The sequence below is a fragment of the Jaculus jaculus genome, chromosome 10 (assembly GCF_020740685.1).
Source record: "Jaculus jaculus isolate mJacJac1 chromosome 10, mJacJac1.mat.Y.cur, whole genome shotgun sequence".
Classification (NCBI taxonomy): domain Eukaryota; kingdom Metazoa; phylum Chordata; class Mammalia; order Rodentia; family Dipodidae; genus Jaculus; species Jaculus jaculus.
Genome location: NC_059111.1, coordinates 61,108,122 through 61,134,576, shown reverse-complemented (window position 1 = coordinate 61,134,576; position 26,455 = coordinate 61,108,122). Strand labels below are relative to the sequence as shown.

The following is a 26,455-nucleotide window of genomic DNA, read 5'->3' as shown; positions in this document are numbered from 1 at the left end:
TGGTGAAAATGGTGAAGTCATTTTTATTTCAGTACTTGACAAAATACCCCATAAAATTCAAAACTTCTACCTTAATACAAAAATAGGTCTCTACAAGTGATAGGTTCTGTCTTCATCACCAGTAGCAAATATATTAGGCAGGAACATGTAACTCCAGTAGCCTTGTAAGAAAAGTGCATGACACCGCAAGCTACACATTCAGCAGTATCATAATTCGCAAAAGTTTAATCTTCTCACCCATTTGATAAATACACAAGGTTTATAATTTAATCATTTAAATTAGCATTCCACAAATATACATGTAATTCAATGATTATTGTGCATGAATGCATACACAATGTTTATATACACAAACTCCAGTTTGTTTTCATGTGCTGGCAAGGATTTGTATACAATCATAAACTGTGTTTGTATTGGTCCCATTGAATATTCACAATACAAAAGCACGAAAAAAGCCACTGATTAACAAAAGGGAATTTGTTTAAAATAAGTGGTATCTCAAAGGATTATCTTCTCATGCCAGTATGAAACTGAGTAGTTGAACCTGAAAGAGAAAAATAGGATAGTTAGGTTACTATTTGTATTAGGCTAATTTATAGCACATAATGCTCCATTAAAATTTCTTATGCAGGCTGGAGAGATGGCTCAGTGGTTAAGGAACATGTCTAAGATTTCTTATGCATTAACTTAATTTTTAGAAGATCAAGAATATATAAAGTGAGACTAATGCTAAAGTTTTATGCAATGCTCTGAAGGTTGACTATTCTGTGTTTCATACATCCTGAGAAATATTTTGGTCTTAAAAAGTTGGGACCAAACTGCCTGTATTTGCTGAAAAGAAAACTAATAAATTAAAAAAAAAAAAAAAGGTTGGGGCTTATGTATTTTTGATGTACAAAATAAACTAGTATCCAAAAACAAAACAAAATAAAACTATGATAATTTCCTGTTATTACAAGTTGTTTGGGTTAAACACACGATTTTTAAAAGTTTTTATTTTTATTAATTTATTTGTTTGGCAGAGAAAGGGGGAGAGAGAGAATGGGCTCGCCAGGGCTTCCTAGCCACTGCAAACAAACTCCAGACACATGTGCCCCCTTGTGCATGTGGCTAACGTGGATCCGGGGGAAATGAACCTAGGTCCTTTGGCTTTGCAGGCAAATGCCTTAACCACTAAGCCATCCCTCTAGCCCAAACACATGATTTTTAAAAAAATATTTATTTCAGAGTAAGAGACAGTTGGGGGGGGGCACACTAGGACTTCCAGATGCACGTGTCACCTTGTGGCTTACGTGGATCCTGGGGAATTGAACTGAGGTCCTTTGGCTTTGCAGGCAAGCCCTGGACCGCTAAGCCATCTCTCCAGCTCATAACCACAGGATTTCTTGAATGAAGAGACAAAATAACCTGGTATACGTCTGTAATATGTGGTACTAGTAAGAAAAACAGGGTCCTTAAGTATGCTGCTTGCACTAAAGCTTAAAATAAAATGATTGACTAAAGGGAGGCAGAGAAAAGAGGATTTCCTATCAGAATAGAGAATCTAAATTATGGTATCCTTAGTGTGAAAGAGAAAAGATCATGCTTACAAAGTCTTAAGTGGGATAGGTTGTTTGGGATGGCAAGTTAGAACATGATGCAATAGGAGGGATGATGGCTGCTCTGTGTACTTCAGGTATTTGCTTTCTCTGCCGTCTCCCCAGCCCTAACCACTCTAGATGTGCTACAGGAACATGATCCTCAGCAGACTTCCAAGGACTTTGCAGGTGGTGCTCAGTGTGCATTTGTCTGATCTGCTGTGTGAAGACAGTGAACCATTTTGTGGGGATGGGGAAAGAGTTAAGAATGAGGTGATGAATTATGTTTTAAATTCTTTTTTTGAAAATGTGTTTTATATTTACTTTTATTTGTAAGCAGAGAAAGAGGAGAGACAGAATGGGTGTGCCTGGATCTCTAGTTGCTGCAAATGAGCTCCAGATGCATGTATCACTTTGCATATCTTGCCTTATATGGGTACTGGGGAATTGAACCCAAGCCATTAGGCTTTACAGGCAAGCACCTTGATGCCTTGATGGTAATGGTTGTTGAGCCATCTCTCCAGCCCATGTTTTAATTTTTTTAAAGTTAGTATCTCTGCTGGTTACACAGATCAAGCTTTCTCAACTTGGTAACTTATGCACTGAATAAGATTTGATTATTTTGTGCTGGAGAGATGGCTTAGCAATTAAGGAGCTTGCCTGCAAAGCCAAAGGACCTCAGTTCAATTCCCCAGGACCAATATAACCAGATGCAAAAGGTGGCACATATGTCTGGAGTTCATTTGCAGGGGCTGGAGACCCTAGAGTGCCCATTCTCTCTGTCTCTCAAATAAATAAAACTAACCCTAACCCTATATAACACTGATGCACTACCTACTGTGCTAATGAGGCACCTCTTAACCCTATAAATAGAAGGATGAAAATAGATCCTTGTCTTTCTCCATGCATAAGAATCAAGTCCAAATGGATCAGGGACCTTAATATCAGATCTGAAACTGCTAGAAGAAAAAGTAGGGGAAACCCTTTAACATATTGGCATAGGCAATGACTTTCTGAATACAATCCCAACTGCTTAGGAAATAAAACCACTGGGACCTCATGAAATTACAAAGCTTTTGTACAGTAAAGGACACTGAATAATAGAGTGGGAGAAAATCTTTGCCAGTTATACATCGGACAGATATTAATATCCAGAACATAAAGAACTCAAAAAAAAAAAACACAAAATAAATCAAACAACCCAGTTAAAAAATGGGCTATGGAAGCCAGGTGTGGTGGCGCATCCCTTTAATCCTAGCACTAAGGAGACATGTAGGAGGATCACCATGAGTTCGAGGCTACCCTGAGATGACATAGTAAATGCCAGGTCAGCCTGAGGTAGGGAAAAAAAAAAGACGGGAGGGGGGTATAGAACTAAATAGTTCTCAAATGAAGAAATATAGATGACATAAACATCGAAAGAAATATTCTACATTCTTAGCCATCAGGGAAATGCAAATTAAAACTACTTTGAGATTCCATCTCACTCCTGTCAGAATGGCTATCATCAAGAAAACATGACAGTAAATGTTGGCGAGGAGGTGGAAAAAGGGGACCCCTTCTACACTGTTGGTGGGAATGTAGTCTGATACAGTCATTGTGGAGATCAGTGTGGAGGTTCTTGAGATAGCTAAAAATAGATTTACCATATGACCCAGTTATAGCACTCCTATGCATATATCCTAATGACTCGTCTCACTACCTTAAGGATACTTGCACAACAATGTTTACTGCTGCTCTATTCATAATAGTTAGGAAATGGAAGCAGTTTAGATGTCCCTCAACACATGAATGGATAATAAGATGTGGTACATCTACATAATGGAGTTCTATTCAGCAGTAAAGAAAAATGAATTTATGAAATTTGCAGGGAAATGGATGGATCTGGAAAGGGTTATACTAAGTGAGGTAACCCAGGCTCAGAAAGCCAAATGTCACTTGCTTTCTCTCATTTGTGGATCCTAGTTACGAATGTTCGGACTTGAGTGTGAGTTGGAGTTAATATCAGCAGAGGCCAGTAAGCTAGAAAAGGCTATAAGGGAGGGAGGAGAGGGGTGGATTAAGGGGATGGTACTGTATATATGTAAGCAGATGGACAGATTACTGCAGGTGGAATGGCCTAAGCAAGGTCAAGGGAACAGGTTGAATAAAAGGAATGTGGGGAGAGGGGTAATCAAAATCTAGGATATCGTGAATTAGTCACATGACAACCTACTTTTTTTGGATAATGGCACACCCAGAAGCCATAGACTGTTACTAGAAAAATTTCAGTGCCAGGGACGGGGTATCTTCCAGTGAGTTGTTGGCCAGGGAGGCCCCTGATGCCCCCAAAACATTAAAGTATTTTGTCAAAGTTCTTGGTTTCCCACCAGGAGTATATGATAAGACCCTATTGCTGAAGACTTCACATGCCTGGGCTGCAAGGTCACTGAGAAATCAAACTGGGGCTGAGCTGAAAACCTTCTCCTGGTAGACCAGTTGATAGAAAGCTGCATTGCATGCAGCCCTCTGGGAGTCAGAAGCCATTAGTCATGAAAACAGTGGACACTGCAAGCCTCAAGTCTGGCCAAACAAGCCAACGGATGCAATAGTGGCATGTCTGCACTCTTATTGGACTGGAGGCCTGCTCTATGGGAGGGAATACATGCCTGATACTGAAAACCTAATTAAAAGCCTATGGTGGGGGAGGTCATGAGCATTAGGAGTGTAATGCCTGCTCTTGTCTGGCTAAATGTATATATATAGGTTCCCAGTGTTGAGTATGTACAGGGCAACTTGTTGTGCAGACTAGTATTTATAACAATGGCTGGTTGTATCAGTTTAATATTTTTCAACATTTATAGCACATATCAAAAAGCACTTGTTAATCTTTTTCTATACCCTTAGAAACTTTACAAATTCAAAATTCACCAAACTGCCCTGTAAGCACTTTACTTAATATTCATACCCATATATTAATGCTATTCTCACTTCCGGTTAGAGAAACTTCTCTTTTCAGGTGGTAGTGACCACTGAGGATGACCCAAAAAGGCATCATAGTGCTGAGAAGATGTGTCAGAGTAATGTTCAGCACTGAAACATCTCTATCACAGCTTCCAAGACTCAGGGTCCATTGCGGAAGAGGTAAAGAATGTAACAAGCAAAGGAGGAGTAGGACTGCTTACAATGCAACCAGCCACACAGAAATTGGCCTTGATATCCATGACCTTGCAGTGCCTAGCATTGTCTTTACAAGACCCTCTTTTCTTTTTTTATTTCAGAGAAGGTATTTCAGAATATGCTTACTTTTATCTAGGATTTTAATCCTCTTAGATTATTGCTCTGAAATAATTACAGAAATATTTTTCTATTTAATCTATAGAATACAAGTAGGAAAAAATGCTTTGTATAATATTAAACAATCACATTTTAAGCATCATGAATAGAATGAAAATATTGTCAAATGTAAGTAGCATATTCATCTATTATTATATTTCAATAATATTCACAAATTAGCTCTTTCACCATACTTACTACATTTGTAGTTACATGCATTGTTACTCAAAGTTATTCATTTCAATTTATTTACCTACTGTGGTGGTTTGAATGTGAAATGTCCATGATAGATTTGTGCATTTTCATATTTGATCCCCAGCTTCTGTCACTGTTTGAGAAGGCTGTGAACCCATTGGAAGGTGGAGCCTTGCTGAAGAAAAGTTGGTTACTGTGGGATGGCCTTTACATGATATGTCCCGCTCATTCTCTCTCTCTAATTCTCTCTCTCTCCCTGCCTCCCTTGCTCACTCTCTCTCCTTCCTCCTTTCTGATGTGATGACATGGGGCAGCTTCTTTTCCCTGCAATGCTTTACTCGCAATGAAGGGCTTTCCCTGGAAAATATAAGCAGAAAATGAGCTTCTTTCCTTTCCCAACTTGACGAGACCCTCTTAATTGGAGGAAAAGACAGTGATATCAAAATAAAAGACTAATGGAGAAGGGAGGGGATTATAAGGGAGTGTAGATCTGTGAAGGGGAAAGCAGGGGAGGGAATTATTATGTTTTTTTTTTTTTTTGTACGTATGGAAACTGTCAATAAAAAGGGGAAAATTATTTGATTTTTTTTTTTTTTTTTTGTTTTTTTTTTTTGTTTTTCAGGGTAGAGTCTTGCTTTAGCCCAAGCTGGCCTGAAATTCACTATGTAGTCTCAGGCTGCCTCAAACTTGGCAATCCTCGTACCTCTGCCTCCCAAGTACTGGGATTAAAGAGATACACCAGCGTGCCTGGCTTAAGATTTGATTATCTTAAACAATGAAAGTCGAAATGAAAGAGGAAGAGGTGTGGGTGTAGCACTATGACACTGCTGAAAGTAGTTCCAACCAGTACCTGACTGTACAGTTCCAAGTCGTCTCTGCAGTGCCTCCAGCCGAGTGATGTAATCTGTTAGAGCTCTGTCAGGATCATAATTCTGCAGCTGAGAACATGCTAGGGAACCAGGATTTAAATCAGCTGGTGTGCCTGGGTACCTAAGGAATAGATGTTCATGAGTCCAAATTATCCAGAAACAATGTAACCAAGTTACCAACTACCTCCCCATTCTATATACTGTCTAAATTATATCTCCATGCTTCCAAATCTGGGATGACAAATATTTCAACAAATTCAAAGAAACTTCTGCTGTCCTAAGAATGCCCTGAATAAGCCTGTCACAGAGGTTCCCAGTGTTGAGTATGTACAGGGCAACTTGTTGTGCAGACTAGTGTTTATAACAATGGCTGGTTGTATCAGTTTAATATTTTTCAATGTTTATAGCACATATCAAAAAGCACTTGTTAATCTTTTTCTATACCCTTAGAAACTTTACAAATTCAAAAATTAACTTTGTTTCTGAGCCTCATAAACTACTTAGAACTGAAGTTACTAGATATGATGTAAAAAAGTTAAAGCCCTCCAAGTGTGCACCTCTCTGCTACATACATACATTCCTTCCAGCCAGGTCTGACCAGGTACTCACCGACTTTGAAATGGTAAAGGAGATCTAGGATAGTCCAGGTCTGCTCTTGAGCGATATGTTATGTGCCTTGGTTCTCCATACAACTCCAGACCTCCAGAAGAGTGATAATATGGGTCAGTTTTTTCAGCACCTACAGTAACCCAAAATACATGATTATAAGGAAAAAAGTACCAAACCCTTGGAAAATTTCTACACAACCACTAAGGGATTAAAAGACAAGTATATGTAGTACATTATGCCATTATTTTGATTGTACTATTCTTTTAGCAAGAATTGGAACTAACAAAAGATTGCTTTTCAATGTTATTCTATCCTTGAACATGACATTCTGCTATCTAGAACTATACTTCAAAGAAAATAAACTAATTAGATTCTTTTTGTAATACCTTATAATTTTTACTAGAAGACCTTAGCAATCACAAGATAAGGGGTGAGTTTTCTGAGGGTGTGGTTAGGGAAACATGGTGTAGACAAAAAGACCAATATAATCAAGCCCCCTGTCACTCCACTCTACACACTGGAAAAACTTGTAACCAATTTGCTAACATTTTTTAGATGTGCTTTGGGTTTTAGGAATTAAGGATTTGCTAACTTTTGATACAACATATAACTCATTATGATAAAGTTTTCCCATGTTTCACTGTGAGAGTATTTCCAATTACTCTCTATGTACCACACACTTCCTTTTCCCCCGATGCTCAGCTGCTAGAATACTGAGCACTAGTAGTGTTGTGGTGTAGCTGCCCCCAAAAGTACAATATGTACTGTTCTCAGCTGCTGCACACTCTCCAGCCTAAGTAAAAAAAAAAAAATTTTTTGTTTGATTTTTTGAAGTGGGGTCTCATTGTAGCTCAGGGTGAACTCAAACTCACGGTGATCCTACCTCTGCCTCCTGAACGCTAAGATTAAAGTGTGCGCCACCACACCTTTATATAAAAATATTTTATATAAAAATATAAAAAGGTTTTTTATTTTATTGCAAGGAGAGGGAGAGAATGGGAGAGAATGAGAGAGAATGGATGTAGCAGGGCCTCCAGCCACCACAAATGAACTCCAGACATGTGCCACTTTGTGTGTCTAGCTTTATGGAGGTATTAGGGAGTCAAACCAGGGTTGTAAGGCTTTGCAAGCAAGCACTTTTAACCACTAAGCCATCTCTCCAGCTCCAGATTTTTTAAAAGAATATTTTATTATTTTTCTGAGAAAGTAGACTGTATGTGTGTGTAAGAGAGAAAGGAATGGGCATGCCAGGGCCTCCTGCTTCTGCAAACAAACTCCAGATACATGTGACACTTTATGTGGATACTGATGAATTAAACCTGGGCCATCAGGCTTTCTAAGCAAGCACCTTTAATCTCTGAGCCATCTATCCAGCCCTCCAAAGCTTTTGACTTCATTCTTTTTTAAAAAACAAATAAAATTTTTACTTATTTATTTGAGAGACAGGAAGAGAGAGAGAGGGAGGGAGAGAATGGGTGTGCCAGGGCATCCAGCCATTGCAAACAAACTCCAGATGCATGTGCCACCTTGTACATCTGGCTTATGTGGGTCCTGGGGAATTGAATCTGGGTCCTTTGGCTTTGCAGGCAAGTGCCTTAACTGCTAAGTCATCTCTCTAGCCCTTGCCTTCATTCTTACACACACGACTGTTCAAACTCTAATTTTTTTCCCTCTTAATTTTATATGTGGAAAGAATCTGTTATTTGGTAGCTACATGAACTCCAGTCATAAACTTAATATGCTATTTTGACTTTACCTGGATTCAGAACAAAGCCATCCCTGTTAATATTGATGGAACCAGAACCTGTGACACGATGCCACCGCCGAACCAAAAACTTCATCCTAAAAAAGATCCAGATAAAACCTCAGCATCTATAAAGAGTATAAACATGTATGTCCCACAACTTTGAGCCATTTAAAAATAACAAACAAAAATTTCAATATAATCACACAATGGTCTAATGTACATAAATGCCTTGGACTCAGGGCAAAAGCAACTACAACAGGACAGGCTGCAAGCTCCCCTCACTCCCCAAGAGGCAGGACCATGTCTTATTCTAGCTTTAGTGATGAATGGGGCAGAAGGAGATGAAGGGCAGAAGTAGATAGAGAAAAAGGGATGTACAAAGGTAAAATGAAAGGAGGCAAAAATAATTGAGAATGAAAGGCAGATGATAGGAGAAGAGAACAAGATTCTAAATGCAGTAGAAGTGAGCCAAGGAAAGCTGGAGGAGGTGTGAGATTATGTGATTAGGAACTTCTAAAAAATAATCTTAGTGATACAGACAATGGAGGGGTGTGTCACTAACTAGCTGCACTGATGGCCTGTCTTGGCCTATGAAATTTTTTGGGAGTGTCCCCTTCCCTATTCCACTGAACCTCCACTTTCTGCCTAGCCTATTCTGATGTCTCAATCATCCATGTCAAAAATGCTGATGGGCTCAACGCTGGGACTCAATATATTGCAGCTGATTGATTGATTTCTCCCTCCCTTCCCTTCTCCCCCTCTCTCCTCCCCCTCCCTTCCTCCCTCCCTCTCCCCTTCCCTCTCCCTCTCCCTCTCCCTCTCTCTCTCTTTCTCTCTTTCTTTCTTTCTGGTTTTTCAAGGTAGGGTTTCACACTAGCCCAGGTTGACCTGGAACTCACTATATAGTCTCAGGGTGGCCTCAAACTCATGGCAATCCTCCTACCTCTGCCTCCCAAGTGCTGGGATTAAAGGTGTATGCCACCACATGCAGCTGCAGTTGTAGTTTAAATGCTCAGTTTTGGGAGGCTCAAAATGCAAGAACCACAAAGACAAAATAAAGAGGGAGGGAGAATGATGTCCTTCAATAGCAGCTTTCTTGCTTTCAGGAGCCTCTGATTCCTCTAATCAAAACTGCCAGCTAACACTGAGTACCTGGAGATGACCTTTCAGTGTGATCTTAGTCCTGTGCATGCTATTCATTCCCACTGCAACATGAGCTGCCCTAAGGCTTTATTAGTGTCTCACTGCACTTACCTCTGGTGTACCCTACACACAAGTGATGAAGGGAATGATCAGTGAGGGAGGAAGTAGAATGGTGAAACTGTAGTGAGGAGGAGAGGGCCAGCAATAAGATAAAACCTGAGCTCCTATTCAGAGCTGGCATAACAGACTTGGGGGACTGGCTGATGTACTTGCTGAGTTTGTATGCCAAGTTTCTGGACCAGCTAATCTCTCATGGCTTACAGGTAAAAAATTGTGCCATGGGCTGGCAAGACGGCACAGCAGTTAAAGGTGCTTGCTTGCAAAGCCTGCTGGCCTAGATTCCATTCCCCAGTACCCATGTAAAGCTAGATGCACAAAATGGCAAATGCATCTGGAGTTTGTTGTAACCCGAGTGCCCCCATTCATTCTCCCTCATTCCCTGAAAACCTCACAAATAAATTAAAAAACAACAAAAAAAAACCTTGTGCCATACTTTGAAATAAAAGTAAGGAAGGCCGGGGAAATAGCTTAGCATTTTTGCATTCGAAGCCTAAGGACCCCGGTTTGATTCCCCAGGACCCATATAAGCCAGATGCACAAGGGGGTGCGTGTGTCTGGAGTTTGTTTGCAGTGGCTGGAAGCCCTGGCATGCCCATTCTCTCTCTCTCTTAAATAAATAAATAAATAAATATGTGTGTGTGTGTGTGTGTGTGTGTGTGTGTGTGTGTGTGTGTGTGTATGTATGTATGTATAAAAGTAAGAAAAGAAAAAGCAGCAAAACCCCTTGAAGAAGTATCAGATGTGACCTAACAGGCAGAACTTTTATTTTTATTTTTTATTTTATTTATTTATTTTTTTGTTTTTCGAGGTAGGGTCTCACTCTGGTCCAGGCTGACCTGGAACTAACTCTGTAGTCTCAGGGTGGCTTGAACTCATGGCGATCCTCCTACCTCTGCCTCCCGAGTGCTGGGATTAAAGGTGTGCACCACCACGCCTGGCCAGGCAGAACTTTTAAATATTTTTTTTTTGAGATTTATTTATTTATTTATTTTTAAAAAAATTTTTATTAACATTTTCCATGATTATAAAATATAAAACCACAAGCAGAAAACTGTGTGTTCCTGGCCCGGGAGTGCTAGGCAAAGCTTGAGGAGTGCACCTCCTGATCCCAGTCCCTGCCTTGAATACTGTCAGGCTAGGGATTCACTGGACACACGTGGGTTATTTTAGTGATGGAGAAGAAAGCAACACACATGAGACTAACAAGTCTATTTTCAAAGACATCTTTCCTTCTTATGATCCCTGTGTGTATAAGCCTAAACTAGTTCATGAGATTACTTTGGATTTTTTTTTTTTTTTCTGGTAGGGTCTCACTCTAGCCCAGGCTGACCTAGAATTCACTATGTAGTCCCAGGGTAGTCTCGAACTCACGACGATCCTCCTACCTGTGCCTCCCAAGTGCTGAGATTAAAGGTGTGTACTACCACACCCAGCTCTATTTTGGATGCTTTAAAAGAGAATTTGCACTAGCGTTACCAGCTCCATGTACCTGAAAAAACACCTTTCAGGAGTTTTACACAGAATAGTGCTGAAAAGATAAAACCTAGCGAGAAATAAGTAGGTGTATCTTAGTGATATCAAATGTTTCCTGCTATACAAATTCCCTTTTAGAGCATCTATGATGAAAATGAATTTACTTTTTTAACAAATATTTTTATTTATTTGAGAGACAGTGAGAAAGAGGGGAAGAGACAGACAGAGAGGAAGAATGGGTGCACCAGGGCTTCCAACCACTGCAAACCAACTCCAGATGCATGTGCCAATTTATGCATCTGGCTTATGTGTGTACTGGGGAATTGAATCTGGATCCTTAGGCTTCGGAGACAAATGCCTTAATTGCTGAGTCATTTCTCCAGCTCTGCATATTTTTTTGTATTTTATTTTATTTTTATGAGAGAGAGAGAAAGGAGAGAGAACTGAAATAACAGGGCCTACAGCCACTGAAATCAAACTCCAGATGTAGGCGCCATCTAGTGTGCATGTGTGACCTATGTGCTTGTGTGACCTTGTATGTCTGGCTTATGTGGGATCTGGAGTCAAACATAGGTCTTTAGGCTTTGCAGTCAAGTGCCTTAACTGCTAAGTCATCTCTCCAGCCCTGAATTTTAATTTTTTTAAATTTTTATTTGAGAGTGACAAGAGGCAGAGAGACAGAATGGGTGTGCCACGTGTCCTCCAGCCACTGCAGACAAACTCCAGATACGTGTGTCCCCTTATGCATCTGGCTAACATGGGTCCTGGGGAATTGAGCCTTGAACCAGGGTCCTTAGGCTTCACAGGCAAGGGTTTAACCACTAAGCAATCTCTCTAGCCCCTGAATTTTACTTTTTAAAAATGTCTTTATTAATTTATTTGTGAGAGGGAAAGGGAGGGAGGGAGAAAGTGAGAGAAAGGAGAGAGTGAGTGGTGTATGGGCAGGCCAGAGTCACTTGCCACTGAAAACAAATTCCAGATGTGTGGCCCACTCTGTGCATCTGGCTTTATATGGGTACTGGGGAACTGAACAAGGGCCAGCAGGCATTGCATGCAAGTGTCTTTAACTACTGAGCCATCTTTTCAGCCCTTAAATGAATTTTCTTACAAAGATTTTACCTTGAAATTGCAATGGACACTCTGACAGCTGAACGAAACCTGGTGAAGCCCTTTGGGCGGTTGGTGATCACCTCAAGATCAGTGAATACTGGTTGACCCCCCATTCGGGCAAGCAGGCCCAAGGTGGCATCTTCACACTCCTGGAATCCACCAATTAACAAGAGCAGGTACTTCTTCTGATAAATTAGAGCTTTTCGAAAACTTTCAGCCCGCAGATATTTACCATAAATTCTCTGTGTTTAAAGGGAAGAACACAAAGACATCAGAAAGAAGCCATGAAAATTGTTCTCCAGAGGAAGATTACCTATAGTAAAAGAAAAGTATTAGTATGCAGGTTGTTGCCCAAGTGCTTTCTACCATGGCAGCAAAGCTGACAGATAACATGGGTATCCTTTATGCTTTGCTTTTGTTAGTCTCTGGAGTTTGACCTTACAGTTATGTTTTCTTTTCTTTTTTTCCTGGCTTTTCAAGGTACAGTCTCACTCTAGCTCAGGCTGACCTGGAATTCACTATGTAGTCTCATGGTGGTCTTGAACTCATGGTGATCCTCCCACCTCTGCCTCCTGAGTGCTGGGATTAAAGGAGTGTACCACCATGCCCGGCTTACAGTTATGTTTTCTACTTTAGCCCTTATTCATCATCTTCATTAGAAATATTTCTGTCATCCTATTATCATCCAAGTTTTACAAATTGCATGAGTCATTTTTTTTATTATGGTAACTTATCTATTTAGCTTTTGAAATAGGTTAATGCTTTCTGTCCCCATAAGTTGTAAATGTGTATTTACTCCATAGTTGGCATAAATATTTCTAATATTTTTCTTTTGTTTTGGACTTTAGGTTAATTGATTAAGATAGGCTTGTTTAATATACATTAGAGACCTCACTGGGCCTCTCATCTTACAGGGCATGATGCTTATTCACTGACAGCCACGGCACTTATGCTAGGACTATATTCTATTTGTCTGTTAGGAGGAGAAATTGTGGAAAGCACAGCCACATGCCTGGGTACCAACAATGTGACAATTAATAGAGCTGTAATGGGGTATAGTCGGGGCCATACCTTTCTATCAACCTTTTGTGAGCAGCTAAAGACATTGTAATAATGACACAGAAGCCTAAGGAGGCCTAGGGACAAAGCCTGGGCATTACCAAAATTTCTATAGTCTGCTGAGGTAATGTCAGTGAGAGACGATCAACCTGGACATAGCTCACACCCTTAATCCCAGCACTTGGGAGGCTGAAGCAGAAGGATCACTGGGAATTCAAGGTCAGCCTGGGCTACGTAGTGAATTCTAGGTCAGACTGGGCTGGAATGAGCACTTGCCTCAAAACAACTGACCAATCCACCAAATAACAAAAACATGGAGGACTGTGTACAGATGGAAGGTGTCCCTTACCTTTAGGGTAGCATGTTCAGAGTCCGGGCTCAGACCCTGAAGTAAAGTGTCATTTCTGAGTTCAGCTTTCAGTTTGCACACTTCTGCTTCTGCCCTTTTCAAGGATTTTTGAAGAGCTAATTTTTCTCTGTTCCACACTTCTTTTTCTGAAGCAATGATGGCTTCTATGTTAGCAGCATCACCGAATGAAAACCTAGAAGACTGCAGAGACCACATATCACCTATTTACATGATATTTGAGAACAAACCTCTGAAGAAGAATCTGAATTATGGTAAATGAAAGTCTTGGCTCACAGCCAATCATGACTGACACTACAGAACTTTCACTAGGCATATAATCCTTTGTTAAAAAGTTACTAGAGAAAGCCTAGCCACTGAGAAAATTTAGCAGAGCTTTGAACTAAGAAGGCCTAAGAGCCAGGATCCAGGTGCTGAGCCTGCACCTACAGAAGCAGAGAAAAAAAAAAAAAAAAACGAAAAACAAACCCAGTATGTACATAAGTGAATGATGTATATGGATGACAGATAGCATCCATCTATTTGATTATTCTGCTTTTTGCCAGCCTGTTCTAATTTTTTAAAAATATTTTTATTTATTTATTTATTTGATAGCGACAGACACAGAGAGAAAGACAGATAGAGGGAGAGAGAGAGAATGGGCGCGCCAGGGCTTCCAGCCTCTGCAAACGAACTCCAGACGCGTACGCCCCCTTGTGCATCTGGCTAACGTGGGACCTGGGGAACCGAGCCTCGAACCGGGGTCCTTAGGCTTCACAGGCAAGTGCTTAACCGATAAGCCATCTCTCCAGTCCCTTTTCTAACTTTTAATATATGGTTGATTATAAAAACTGGCCACTCATTTCATAGCCTTTTAACACTTTAAATTCCTGGGTGGTTTATTAGCCTGACATTCACCAGCATCTTTCACGTGAGTCCTAAACAAAGGAACAGTCAGGATTCACATCTGTACATCTCTTTACTTATGTCTGTTATCAGCCACCTTGTGTACCTGGCTTTGGGGATAACCAGTTCTTAGACTAGGACTTGAGCTTTCTTATGTAGGCTGGGTGTGGGCTGGCAATTCTGTATATGAAGCCTCTTCAAATAAAAGCTATTATTATTACTGCCATCTACATACAAATTTCCACAGGTCATACTAAAATTTCTACAACTGGTATTTTTACATTATGGTTAACAGTAAAACTATATAGCAAATCTAACTTTGCAATATTTCTAAAAATAAACGTACATAATCTCTACTGGCTCCTGTCTGTCGATAACACCTTATCTGCTCTTCCAGCTTCATAACCATGTTCCTTAAATCATTCTTTTCTTCGGTCAGTTGGCTGATGTGTCCTGTTAGCTCAGCATTTTGTCTCAGCAGTCTTTCAGTCAATGAGCCACAAGAAGTACTTGGGGGTGATAAGCTGTGCTGGAAATATAAAATGACACAAGGTCACACACACAAATGTGTGTGAGTAATACATAAGAGTGTGATCAGGTGTTGAAAGCAACAGATTTTTTTTTTTTTTTTTGGGAGATCGGGTCTTACTTAAGCTCAGGTTGACCTAGAAATCACTCTGTATACTCTCAGGATGGCCTCAAACTCATGGTGATCCTCCTACTTCTGCCTCCCAAGATTAAAGGCATGCAGCACCATGCCCGGCAAAAGCAATAGATTTCATAACCTGATGCTTGGTAAGATAATAGCCAGAAATCTTGAAAAGCCAAGGAAGAACGAAGAAGGCAGAAGAAAGAGCACAGACAAAGCACAAAGGCTTATGCAAGAGTTGCTTTGAGAGTTCTACAAGTTGCTTCATGAGGCTAGAGTAAATTAACAGAGAGCCATGCTTTCGGTAGGTACACACCATAAACACAATTTATGTGTTTGGAAAGATTCCTCTGGCACCGGTGTGCAAAGCAGAACAACAGGGAAGATGCAATAAATATCAGTGTCAGGCAGTCTGTCAGAAAGTTGCTGAAACAGTTTAGGGAGGAAATATGAGGCAATGACTAGGGACAGAGAGTGAAGCGTACCCAGGAGAGGCATTTAAGAGGTAGAGAGCATGAGACTTAATGACAACTTAGGTGTGGTCTATGGTGACTTCTGGTTGGGCTGCTCTTTTAAAGCACCTGGCCTCTTAATAAGAGGGTATCATAATTATTCAATGATGATGATGATGACAGAAGTCATTTCCCCTCATTCTTTCACTATCTCTTATTAAGAAAAGAGAAATGTTATATTTAAAATTTAGAAACAGATCAATTTGAAACTTAGAAAATAGGCTACAGCCAATTTCAAAGTAGTCATAATTTCCACTTAATCATTGCTCTGTTTTATAAAGAACTCTAAAAAAAAAGTCTTACCTCTTCTCTTGGCTGGCCAGTTAGTTTCTGCAGTTGTAAAATAATCCCATCAATATTATCCTGAATCCAAATAAAAGCTTCACCATCTGCTGTTTCAAACTGGAGTCTTTAAGGAAAAGACAAAGTCAAAACAGACCTCCTCTTTAAGGGCACACACTAACACACATTACAAACTAGAGGGAAAGAACTCTATTGTATGTCCCAACAGACCTCTTCTTTAGGGGTGATTACTAACACATATTATAGACTAGAGGGAAGGAACTCTGTTGTGCTTATGTCGTGATCGACCTCCCCTTTAGGGGTGATTACTAACATACATTATAGACTAGAGAGAAGGAATTCTGTTGTAGTTATGTCTTGACAGACCTCCTCTTTGGGGTGATTACTAACATAAACCACAGACTAGAGGGAAGGATCTCTGTTGTACTTATGTTGTGATGGACCTCCCCTTTAAGGGTGCTTACTAACACACATTACAGACTAGAGGGAACTAAGTTTTACTTATGACCCAATGGACCTCCTCTTTAGGGGTGCATACTAACACACATTACAGACTACGGACACTCTGTTTTATCACAATCCTTCTATTAAGTGTTCTCTTTCTTTGGGTCAAGGCCTTAGCTGTTTTCAGATGTATGTGTGCCACTAAAGAAACTTATCTCTTAATGTAAACATGAATTATCTTTAAAATTTCATTTCTCACTCTTGGGTAGCCTGAGAATGTCATTTCTACAGGTCAGGCAGAAAGTCTAACCTATGACAGGCTTTCTGGGCAAGATGCTGCAGCTTTGAAGCCACAAGTTGAAGTTTCTGTCTGATCATTTCCAATTCATGATTGTGGCCAGCTTCTCCTCCATTCATTTCAATCAGCTGTGGATAGCTTGCTTCTTTTGTCTCTCCTCCTATCTTCTGTTGAAGAACCCAATTTCTAGTTCGATCATTAGTAAAGCTCCAAGTAGTTGGCTAGCAATTTTGGACAGAAGAAAATAGTTAAAAATAACATTTCATTTTTTTCAAGGGAGCAGAATTATTGTTTATATTCCAAATAAAGTTGCATATATTTCACTTTTTAGATAATTTATACATAACTATTTAAATAATTCAATTGCTATGTGATTTGAAATGTAAATGTTATTTTAATTAATTTGTAAGCAGAGTGAAAAGACAGAGAGAATGGGTATGACCTCTAGCTACTGCAAATGAACTCCAGATGCATGTGCCCCTTCTTGCATCTGGCTTTAAGTGGGTACCGGGAATCGAACCCAGGTCATTAAGATTTGCAGGCAAGTCCCCAGTCAGTGTATCTAGTACCAGAAGGTGCTAAATGGGCGACTGGGGGAAATAACCAATCTCTCTCCAAGCAACCCATGGTCTAACCTACTTAGCAACAAATAACAGGTTGTGATGCCCACAAAAGTGCAATAGTGGCACACAGCCATGGTGGGGAACCAACTGCTCTTGATTTGGCTAATTGATCCCCTCAGTGGTACGAGACCCACAGCTGGAGCTGGGAAACAAGTCAGAATCATATCCAAACATAAACCCTCTCTCCAATATCAAGCTACCATCAATCATGGGCTACAAGAGGGCCTACACCTATTAAACTCTCTATTAAAAAAACAGTAAGGGTTATTTCATTTGTCCTGGAACTAACTTACTCTCCGTTGGAGAATCTGCTTCTCTTTTTCAGATAGATGCAGATCCTAAGGAGAGAGCCACCCCATCATACCTCAAAAGGGCCCCGGCTGAAACTAAGGAAAATTAGCAAAACAAGCAAGGGTGCTGACTTCCTGATGAACCAGATGCCAGCACAAGGGAGAAGGAGACCAATACAGAGAAAAATCAACTCCTACCAAATCAGAGAGCCAGAGCCTCAGAGGCCCCCACCACCTCATCACTGAAGCAGACCAAAAATGAACCCAAAATGGCTCAGGGAAATTTTGTGGAAGAGGGGGCAGAAAGAATGTCAGAGCCACATGTTGGGTCAGGATATGCAGAGACATTTATTGTACCAATAACTGTGGGCTAACTCCAAAAGGCATGATCCATATACCTCAACAAGGAGGGGCCAATGGGGAGGGGGTAGGTCATGGATGAGCTTAATAATGGTACCAAGCTACCTGTATTTGCTGAATAGAAAACTAATTTAAAAAAAAAAAAAAAGATTTGCAGGCAAGTGCCTTAACCATTGAGACATCTTCCCAGCCCTTTTCTCAAGTGTTTAAAAAAAAAAAAAAAAAACAAAGTGCCAATTTACCTCATTAAGATTCTGATACAGAATTCGTCTACTTTCCCGTTTTTCTTCTCGTTCTAATTCTTGCTTCTGAAATTCCTGCATAATTCCTTGTAGTCGTTTTCCTTCTAGGTCTAACTTATACACTTGTTGCCTTTTCTCTTCTAGCTGGCGCTGAAGATCTTCCACTTTGGACTGGAGCTCATGCATTTTTTTCTGCCCCTGGGTGTTAGCCTCCTGTTCTGTCTGCAATGTCTTCCTATGAACCTGCCTATCTTTTTCCATTTGCTGCCTTGTTTGCAAAGAATCCAGTTTATATTTTTCAGTCTCATTTAGAAGTTCCACTATGCGATGGTGTTTTTCCTCCAGCTGTTTCTGTAGCTCCTTCAGCAGGTCCTCTGCAGGTAAGGACTGCTGAGGCTGCTCACCATCCTCACTGCTCTGCAGCTGGGCACGCAACTCCCGCTCCTTATCGAGGGTGCTACTCATTTCCCGGATACGAACTTTCTCCGACTCCAGAAGTACTTGAAGCTCTAAATTTCGGCCTTGTTCTTCTGAGAGCTGGGCATCATATAGCATTCTTTGAGATTCTATTTTCTGCTGTGATTCATTTAGTAATTGTTTCTGTTGTTCCAAAAGTAGATTCAGCTGGATGTTCCTCTGCTTCTGATCCTCAAGTGAAAATCTTAGATCCTTTTAAGAGAAAATAAAGTTTAAGATTAGCACATTAATATTAAAAATACTTTGTACGTACACAACTATGCCTTTAGTAGTAACAACTTGATAGTGTCTGGTAAGAGAAGACAGAACTGTAGTCCAGTTTACTCATTTAAGTTTTCAGTGGTTAGAAAATAATTATTTAGGGATGGAGAGAAGGTTTAGTGGTTAAAGCACTTGCTTGCAAAGCCAAAGGACCTCAGTTGGATTCCCCAGGACCTACATAAGCCAGATGCACAAGATGACATATGCATCTGGAGTCTGTTTGCAGTGGCTGGAGGCCCTGACATGCCCATTCTCTTTCAGCTTCTCTATCTCTCTAAAATAAATGAATAAACAAAAATAAAATATTTAAAAAGGAAAATAATTATTCAGACACCCAGATTGTTCTGTTTTCTTTAAGGACATAAATTTTAAAAAAGGACTAACAAGACACTTTTCTTTTAAAACATTATCTTTACCTGTCTATATAGAAAACAGGGTTTCTTAATGACAACCTTTAAAAATATGTGTTCATGTATTATTTTTCAATATATTAATGGGCTATCATTTTTTGGTTAAGTATTTATGTGTAAAAGTGTAAGAAGCCAGATGCGGTGGCACATGCCTTTAATTCTAGCACTTGGGAGGTAGAAGTGGGATGAGCACCATGAGTTTGAGGCTACCCTGAGACTACATAGTGAATTCCAGGTCAGCCTGGACTAGAGCTAGACCTTATCCAGGAAAAAAAAAAAAACAACACAAAAAAGTATAAGAAAATAGTTGCTCATCAGTATGTCTACGCAGAGTCAAAAATCATGATCATGATGGAGGAGAAAGAGATCTTAGGGAGAAGGGAAAGAGAATAATGAAATGCATGTGACATGAAAGCAGAAGAGGGACTAACAGGGGAGGAAGAAACCAGGCAGAGGGGCAGGAAGCATGGTGAAGGTAGCCAGGAAATGAATTAGAACAAAATATAATGACACATGTTTATGAAATACATAATGAATACATTAGTATGTACGATAACCTTAAAGATTAATTTTAGGGCTGAAGATATGGCTCAGTAGTTAAGTGTGCTTTCTGTGCAAGCATAAGGGCTTGAGGGGGCCTGAAAATGCCTAATTTTGAATCTCCAAATCCCATTTAAACAGCTGGGCATGACTACGTGAGCCTGTAGCCCCAGTCTCACAGAGGGAAGCTGAGACCAAGAAATCGCCCAGGGAACACAAAAAAACAGCAAGCTCTGTTATCAGTAAGAGAAACTCTGGCTCAAAACAAGAATGGGTGGAAAAGCAATGAAGCAGGCCACCCAACATTCTGCTTTGGCCACCATAGGTAAGCACCTCACACCACAAGCGAGTATGGGGTGCTGCAAGGGCACATACATGTTTATAAGTCACACACACACCACATGCATGTGGCATGGGAGGAGTTGGAATAATGATAAAAAATTATAAAAATCAGCAAACACATATCAAGTATAACTGAAAATATAAACTATCAACACTACACACAGACTGGATTGGATTAAAATCTACATATAACACTTTACTGCCTATAAAATATAGCTCACTGACAAAGATGCAGCACAAAGTAAAAGTAGAGAAAAGAAAGTAGAAGCTGAAAGCAAGGACAAGGAGGAAGAAGTATACTCATACGTAATAAAGCAGGCTTGAAGGCAACATTAGAAGAGATAAGGAAATTCACTACCTATTAATAAAGGGAACATTAAAACCACAAGATAAGACAAATGTAAATGTACACACACACACACACACACACACACACACACACACACAGTGCTTTGTACCCAATTTCATAAAACACTATTGGACATAAAGGGGGAGATACATCTAGACTACATACTATAATAATGGGTAACTTCAATACCCCACTATCAACACTAGTTACATCATATAGACAAAAATCAACAAACAACTTTAGATTAAAAAGTACCAGGTTGCTGGGCGTGGTGGCGCACGCCTTTAATCCCAGCACTTGGGAGGCAGAGGTAAGAGGATTGGGTGAGTTCGAGGCCACCCTGAGACTACATAGTGAATTCTAGGTCAGCCTGGGCTAGAGTGAGACCCTACCTCAAAAAACCAAAAAAAAAAAAAAAAAAAAAAAAGTACCAGGTTAAATAGACTGAAGAGATAACTACAGAATATTCCACCCAAGAGCTGTGAATACACATTCTTCTTAGCAACACATGAAACTTTCTCCATAATAAATTGCATTTTAGAACATAAATAAAGTATTCTCAAATATAAAACAATGAGAACTATTTCTTTTATAATAGAAAATTAAAATGGAATGACTAAAAGTCAATAGCCAGAGAAACTACAGAAACATTGAAAACTGATGGAACTTGAACAATACATTCTTGAATAAATCAGGGAAGAAATTTAAAAATTCTTAGACTCAAATAAACATGAATACACATCCTGCCAGAACCTTAGGAGTATAGCAAACACAGCTAAAAGAGGGAAATTTAAAAAAAAAAGTTTTTATTTATTTATTTGAGAGAGAGAAGAGGCAGAGAGAGGGAGAGACAGAATGGATGTTCCAGGACCTCTAGCCACTGCAAACGATTATGCATCTGACTTATGTGGGTCCTAGGGAATCAAACCTGGGACCTTTGGCTTTGCAGGCAAGTGCTTTAACTGTTAAGCCATCTCTCCAACCCCAAAAGAGGGAAATTTATAGTTCTAAATGCCTATGTTATAAAATCAGAGCAAATTCAAATAAATAACCTTTATGATGTACTGCAAATTCTTAGAAAAACAAGAAAAAGCTAAGCTCAATATCAGTAGGTGGAAAGAAACAATAAAGACTAGGGAAGAAATTAAAGAAATGATAACTAAAAGAACACAAAGAATCAACAAAACAATGTGTTCTTTTAATATACCTATGATAAAGCCTGAATAAGGGTTTCAGATGTCTACAATGGAACCTACAAATCACGGAAGAAAGTACTGAAGACCATTCTGGAAGATGTAAAGTCCTTCCTAGGTTCATGGTGTCATAGAACTTAAGACTGAAATGCCTCTATTACTGAAAGTAATCTATAGGTTCAGTGTATTTTCCATCAAACTTCTATGTCATTCTCCACTGAAATAAAAAAACAAAAATCCTAAAATTCACATGGACGCAGAAAACACTTCAAGTAGCCAAAGAAACCCTACACAAAAAGAACAATGCTAGAGTTATTAAAATACTGGTTTCAAATTAAACTATAAAGCTATAGTTTTAAAATAAATAAATTTAATTGATTTATGAGAGAGAAACAGAGACAGAGAGAGAGAGAGGGAGAGAGAGAGAGAAAGAGAGAAAGAAAGGCAGATAGAATGGGTGTGCCAGGGTCTCCAGTCACTATAAATGAACTCCAGATGCATGTGCCATCTTGTACATCTGCCTTATGCAGGTTCAGGGGACTCAAACCTAGGTCCTTAGGCTTTGCAGGCAAATGCCTTTACTGCTAAGCCATCTCTCCAGCCCTAGAGCTATAGTTTTTTAAAAAGTCACAAGATAAAAACCAGTTAAAATGGATCAAAAACCCTAATGTAAAACCAGAAACCAGTCAAGGAAAACACTGGAAAAATACTTGAACATATTGGTGCAGGCAATGACTTTCTGAATAGGATACTAATAGCTCTGGAACCAACAGCAAGAACAGACAAACTGGACTGAAACAAATTACAAAGTTCTGTGCAGCAAGGGTAATGATTAGCAGGATGAAGAGACTGCATACAGAATGGGAGCATATATGTGTCAGCTATTCATCTGATAAGGGATCAATATCCATAATATATAAAAATCTCAAAAATTAAACACTAAACTCATGTAATCCCATCAAACATTAAATGGACAATGAACTGAACCAATAACTTGTATGAACACAAATTCAGAGCTCCAAAATCTGATGCAGTAGCGCAATCCTTGCATCCTTGGATATAGCATAATAACAAAGAAAAATTATACCATTAGCATCACCTCATAAAACAGTTTAGATAATGCTACATTAACACTCAATACTGGGTAAATAGCTTACATCTTTCAAAGGGAATAGTGTGGCCATTTTGGACAGAAGAACGTCTCATAAATTAAACTCTCCAAAGACATATAAAGACAGTACCTCAAGCTCTTCTTTCCCACGCTCTTCACTGTGTCCCAACTTGGCTTTCTCTTTCTCTAAAGCCCATTGGAGGTCTCTTGATTTTTTCTGTTCACTTGCTAACGTATCATTAAGCAAATGGACTTCATCTGTCTTGTCTTTAACTTCCGATCTAAGTGAAAACAGACAAACTTCCATAAAATTATTTTGAAGTACACTTTCATAAAGGAAGAGAAAACCACCTTCACTGAAACACAGAGGTACAGAATAAATTAACTATATAAAAATAAAGGACTCTTGACTGTGGTTTACCTCAAATGAACTGTTGTTTTTCTTTTCTTTTTAATTTTATTTATTTATTTATTTGAAAGAGAGAGAGAGAAAAAAAGAGGCGGTGAGGGGTGGTGGGGACAGAATGGGTACAGCAGGGTCTCCAGCTGCTGCAAATGAACTCCAGATACATGTATCAGCTTGTGCACACGGCTTATGTGGGTTCTGGGGAATCAAACCTGGGTTCTTTGGCTTTTCAGGTAAGAGCCTTAACTGCTAGGCCACCTCTCCAGCCCTGAACTGTTGTTTCTAATAGTACAGCTTAATTACTATCAGAAACAATGAATTCATTGCTGCAAAGATATTATTACAAGTTTGACCTTGTCTTTTACTGAACATGAAGATCAACATGTGAAATTGTGCATATAAAATATGTTCAAAATAAAAATGTTCAGGGGGCTGAAGAGATGGCTTCGTAGTTAAGGTGTTTGCCTGCAAAGCCTAAGACCCATGTTCAACTTTCCAGCTCCTACATTAGCCAGACACACAAAGGTGAGGCAAGTGCAAGGTTGCACATGTCCACTAGGTGGTGTAAACTTCTGGAGTTTGATGCAGTGGATGAGGCCTTGGCATACCAATTTTTTCTCTCTCCCTTTGTCTCTGTCTCTAAAATAAAAAAAAATAATAAAAATATCAAAAATAAAATGATCATTCTTATAATATGTCACAGATAAGCAGAATACTAATATTTACAGCAACACATATATCCTATTTATAATCATTATCTCCTATAACAGTTGGCATGTTTTAGCTAAGTAAACCATGGATCCTACTGAGATCACAAACATCACTTCAAATTAGCTGGTGGTAAAATAAAGGTGAAAATGAAATCATATAAGTATTAAGCAGAGCAGAAGCCATGGAAGAGAATATGCCAAAATAATCATAAATTAATTAATCTAGAAAGATTCGAAATTTATTTACTCTAATTCAGTCTCCCTCTCCGACCCCCTCCCCCCCCTTTAAAAAAAGCAGGGCTTCATTCTAGCCTAGGCTAATGTTGAACTCAACCTGTAGCCCAGGCTGGCCTCAAACTCATAATAATCCTCTTGTATCAGCATCCCAAATACTGGAATTAAAGGTGTGTGCCACCACGCCTGGCTACTGTCATTTTTCTATGACAGTTTCATAGTACTTGAATATCATGTGTAATATTTTCTTGAAATATTTATATAATGTTTGTGACAAAAGTATTCCAACTCTTTCACTAATCCATGATTATCTGATAATAAAGCAGCTTGGCACACCTGAATGCTTCTAATTCCTTTAGGTGCTTATGCTGTGCTTTGAGTGTTGTTTCTAGTTCCAACTTTGTTTGTGCAAGTTCACTTTTTAGTTCAGCCACCACCATCTTTTCTGAGTTCAGCTGCTCCTGCAGCTCAGCAGCTCTGTCTTTCACACCACTGAGCTCCACCTGCATCTCCAGCATCTGAGACTGCTTCTGCTGCACATTATATTCCAGGAACTCTATAGGGAATGCAACAAATACGTAAGTACCATATTTGGTTTATAAGTATTTTATTAGTAAGAACCCATTTGTAATTCAGGTTACTGTAAAGCAATCATGAAATGCTTCCAGTCCCCAAAATGATTTCAGAGTTACAAATATGGAAGACTGATAAAGTTTGACAAAATACAAATACATAAGTGGATTCAAGATTCAAAATCCACAACTTTAGATGTTCACAACATGTTATAAATAGGAATTTGTCTATTGTACATTTGGAGTGTGAACTATTCACGTTAGAAATTCCAGTGATTCCTGGTAGAGGAGTTACCCTTGTAATTCTGAGTGCAATGACTATAGTACTTGCTTCTTTTGTGCAGTCCCTCTTTGCAGACAGCGTCTAGTAATTTTATTGCAATGCTGGCCCCAGAAACTAGGTTGACTGCTTGTTTCTCTCTTCCATCAGAAACTAATCAAATTCTTGCTACATGTTTATTACAATGAAAAATTCAGGAACTTAAATGTTCAAGCATGTTAAAATGAAAGATGTTCCAAATGTGTATTAGGATCCTGTTTTTGCGTGAAAATATACAATTTTGTACACATCATACTGATAAAGCCTGCAGACATTTCCCTGGGTGTTAAATAGACTTTATACAACTCCCATCTATAGTTTACTTTAAATATATTCCTACTGAACAGTGGGAAAAACCCAATAAGCATATAAAAAAAGCAAAAATCCACCTAGTCAATAATAATATAGTAACAGACTAAGCAAGCCACATCAGCCATCGTGCACGCCTTTAGTGCCAGCACTTGGGAGGCAAAAGTAGGAGGACTGCCATGAGTTCGAGGCCACCCTGAGACACCACAGTGAATTCCAGGTTAGCCTGAGCTAGACTGAGACCCTACCTTGAAAAACCAAAAAAAGAAAAAAAGAAAGTTAATTAAAACCACAATACCACAATAAGACTTGCAAGAAATGTCTGACAACACCAGCTGTTGGCAAAGATAGGAAATAACAGAACATTCATATATTGCTAGTGAGTGTCAAACTGATATGACTGCTTTTAAAAACAGTCTGGCATTGCCTAGTAAGTTGAAGGCCCACATTCCATGATCCAGTAATTTTACTCCTAGGAAGACTCATGTATAGAAATACTGTAAAGAGTGTCTGTAATAGCAATGACTATCACAGCTAAAGAAGCATAAAATGCCCAAATGTTCCAATCACAGCATCATTTTCCTTTCCCTTTCTTATTATTGACAACTTCCATAATTATCGACAATAAACCATGATAATTTCCTCCCTGCTACTTTCCCCTTCACAACTCCAGTCTCCATCATATCCCCTCCCCTTCTTAATCAGTCTCTCTTTCATTTTGATGTCATCATTTTTCCTTTCCTTTTTCTTTAAAAAGTATATTTAAATATCTTATTTGTTTGAGATAGAAAGAGGAAAAGGGAAAGAAGGGGGGGGGGAGAGAGAAAGTGTGTGTGTGAGAGAGAATGGGCATGCCATGGTCCTTAGGATTTGCAGACAAGCACCTTAGTCACTAAGCCACCTCTCTAGCCACTTTCCTTTTTCTTTTCTACTTTCCTCTTCCCCTTCCCCACTTCCTTTCCTCCACCCTCCATCTTCTCTTTCACGTGTATGTATATGTGGTGTGTGGGTACATGTGTGTGTAGAGACCAG

The 26,455-nt window shown here is 39.3% G+C and overlaps 1 protein-coding gene across 10 annotated transcripts in view; it reads right to left on the bottom strand.

Annotated features, from left to right (window-relative positions):
• The window catches only part of Akap9 (A-kinase anchoring protein 9), a 236,001-nt gene continuing 209,546 nt past the window's right edge, over positions 1-26,455 (bottom strand). For 8 of the 10 annotated variants that reach the window (XM_045159918.1, XM_045159916.1, XM_045159922.1 and 5 more), the window contains 12 exons: positions 24,560-24,779; positions 23,004-23,154; positions 18,191-18,859; positions 16,688-16,896; positions 15,934-16,039; positions 14,816-14,998; positions 13,567-13,767; positions 12,168-12,400; positions 8,322-8,407; positions 6,566-6,695; positions 5,938-6,077; positions 5,145-5,258 (listed from right to left, as the gene is read on the bottom strand). In XM_045159918.1, coding sequence (XP_045015853.1) covers positions 5,218-5,258; positions 5,938-6,077; positions 6,566-6,695; positions 8,322-8,407; positions 12,168-12,400; positions 13,567-13,767; positions 14,816-14,998; positions 15,934-16,039; positions 16,688-16,896; positions 18,191-18,859; positions 23,004-23,154; positions 24,560-24,779 — 2,369 coding nt within the window. In that variant the 3' untranslated portion in view covers positions 5,145-5,217. Of the gene's footprint in view, positions 545-5,144; positions 5,259-5,937; positions 6,078-6,565; positions 6,696-8,321; positions 8,408-12,167; positions 12,401-13,566; positions 13,768-14,815; positions 14,999-15,933; positions 16,040-16,687; positions 16,897-18,190; positions 18,860-23,003; positions 23,155-24,559; positions 24,780-26,455 lie in introns of those variants that run through there. The other 2 variants (XM_045159915.1, XM_045159924.1) reach the window with 1 other exon arrangement.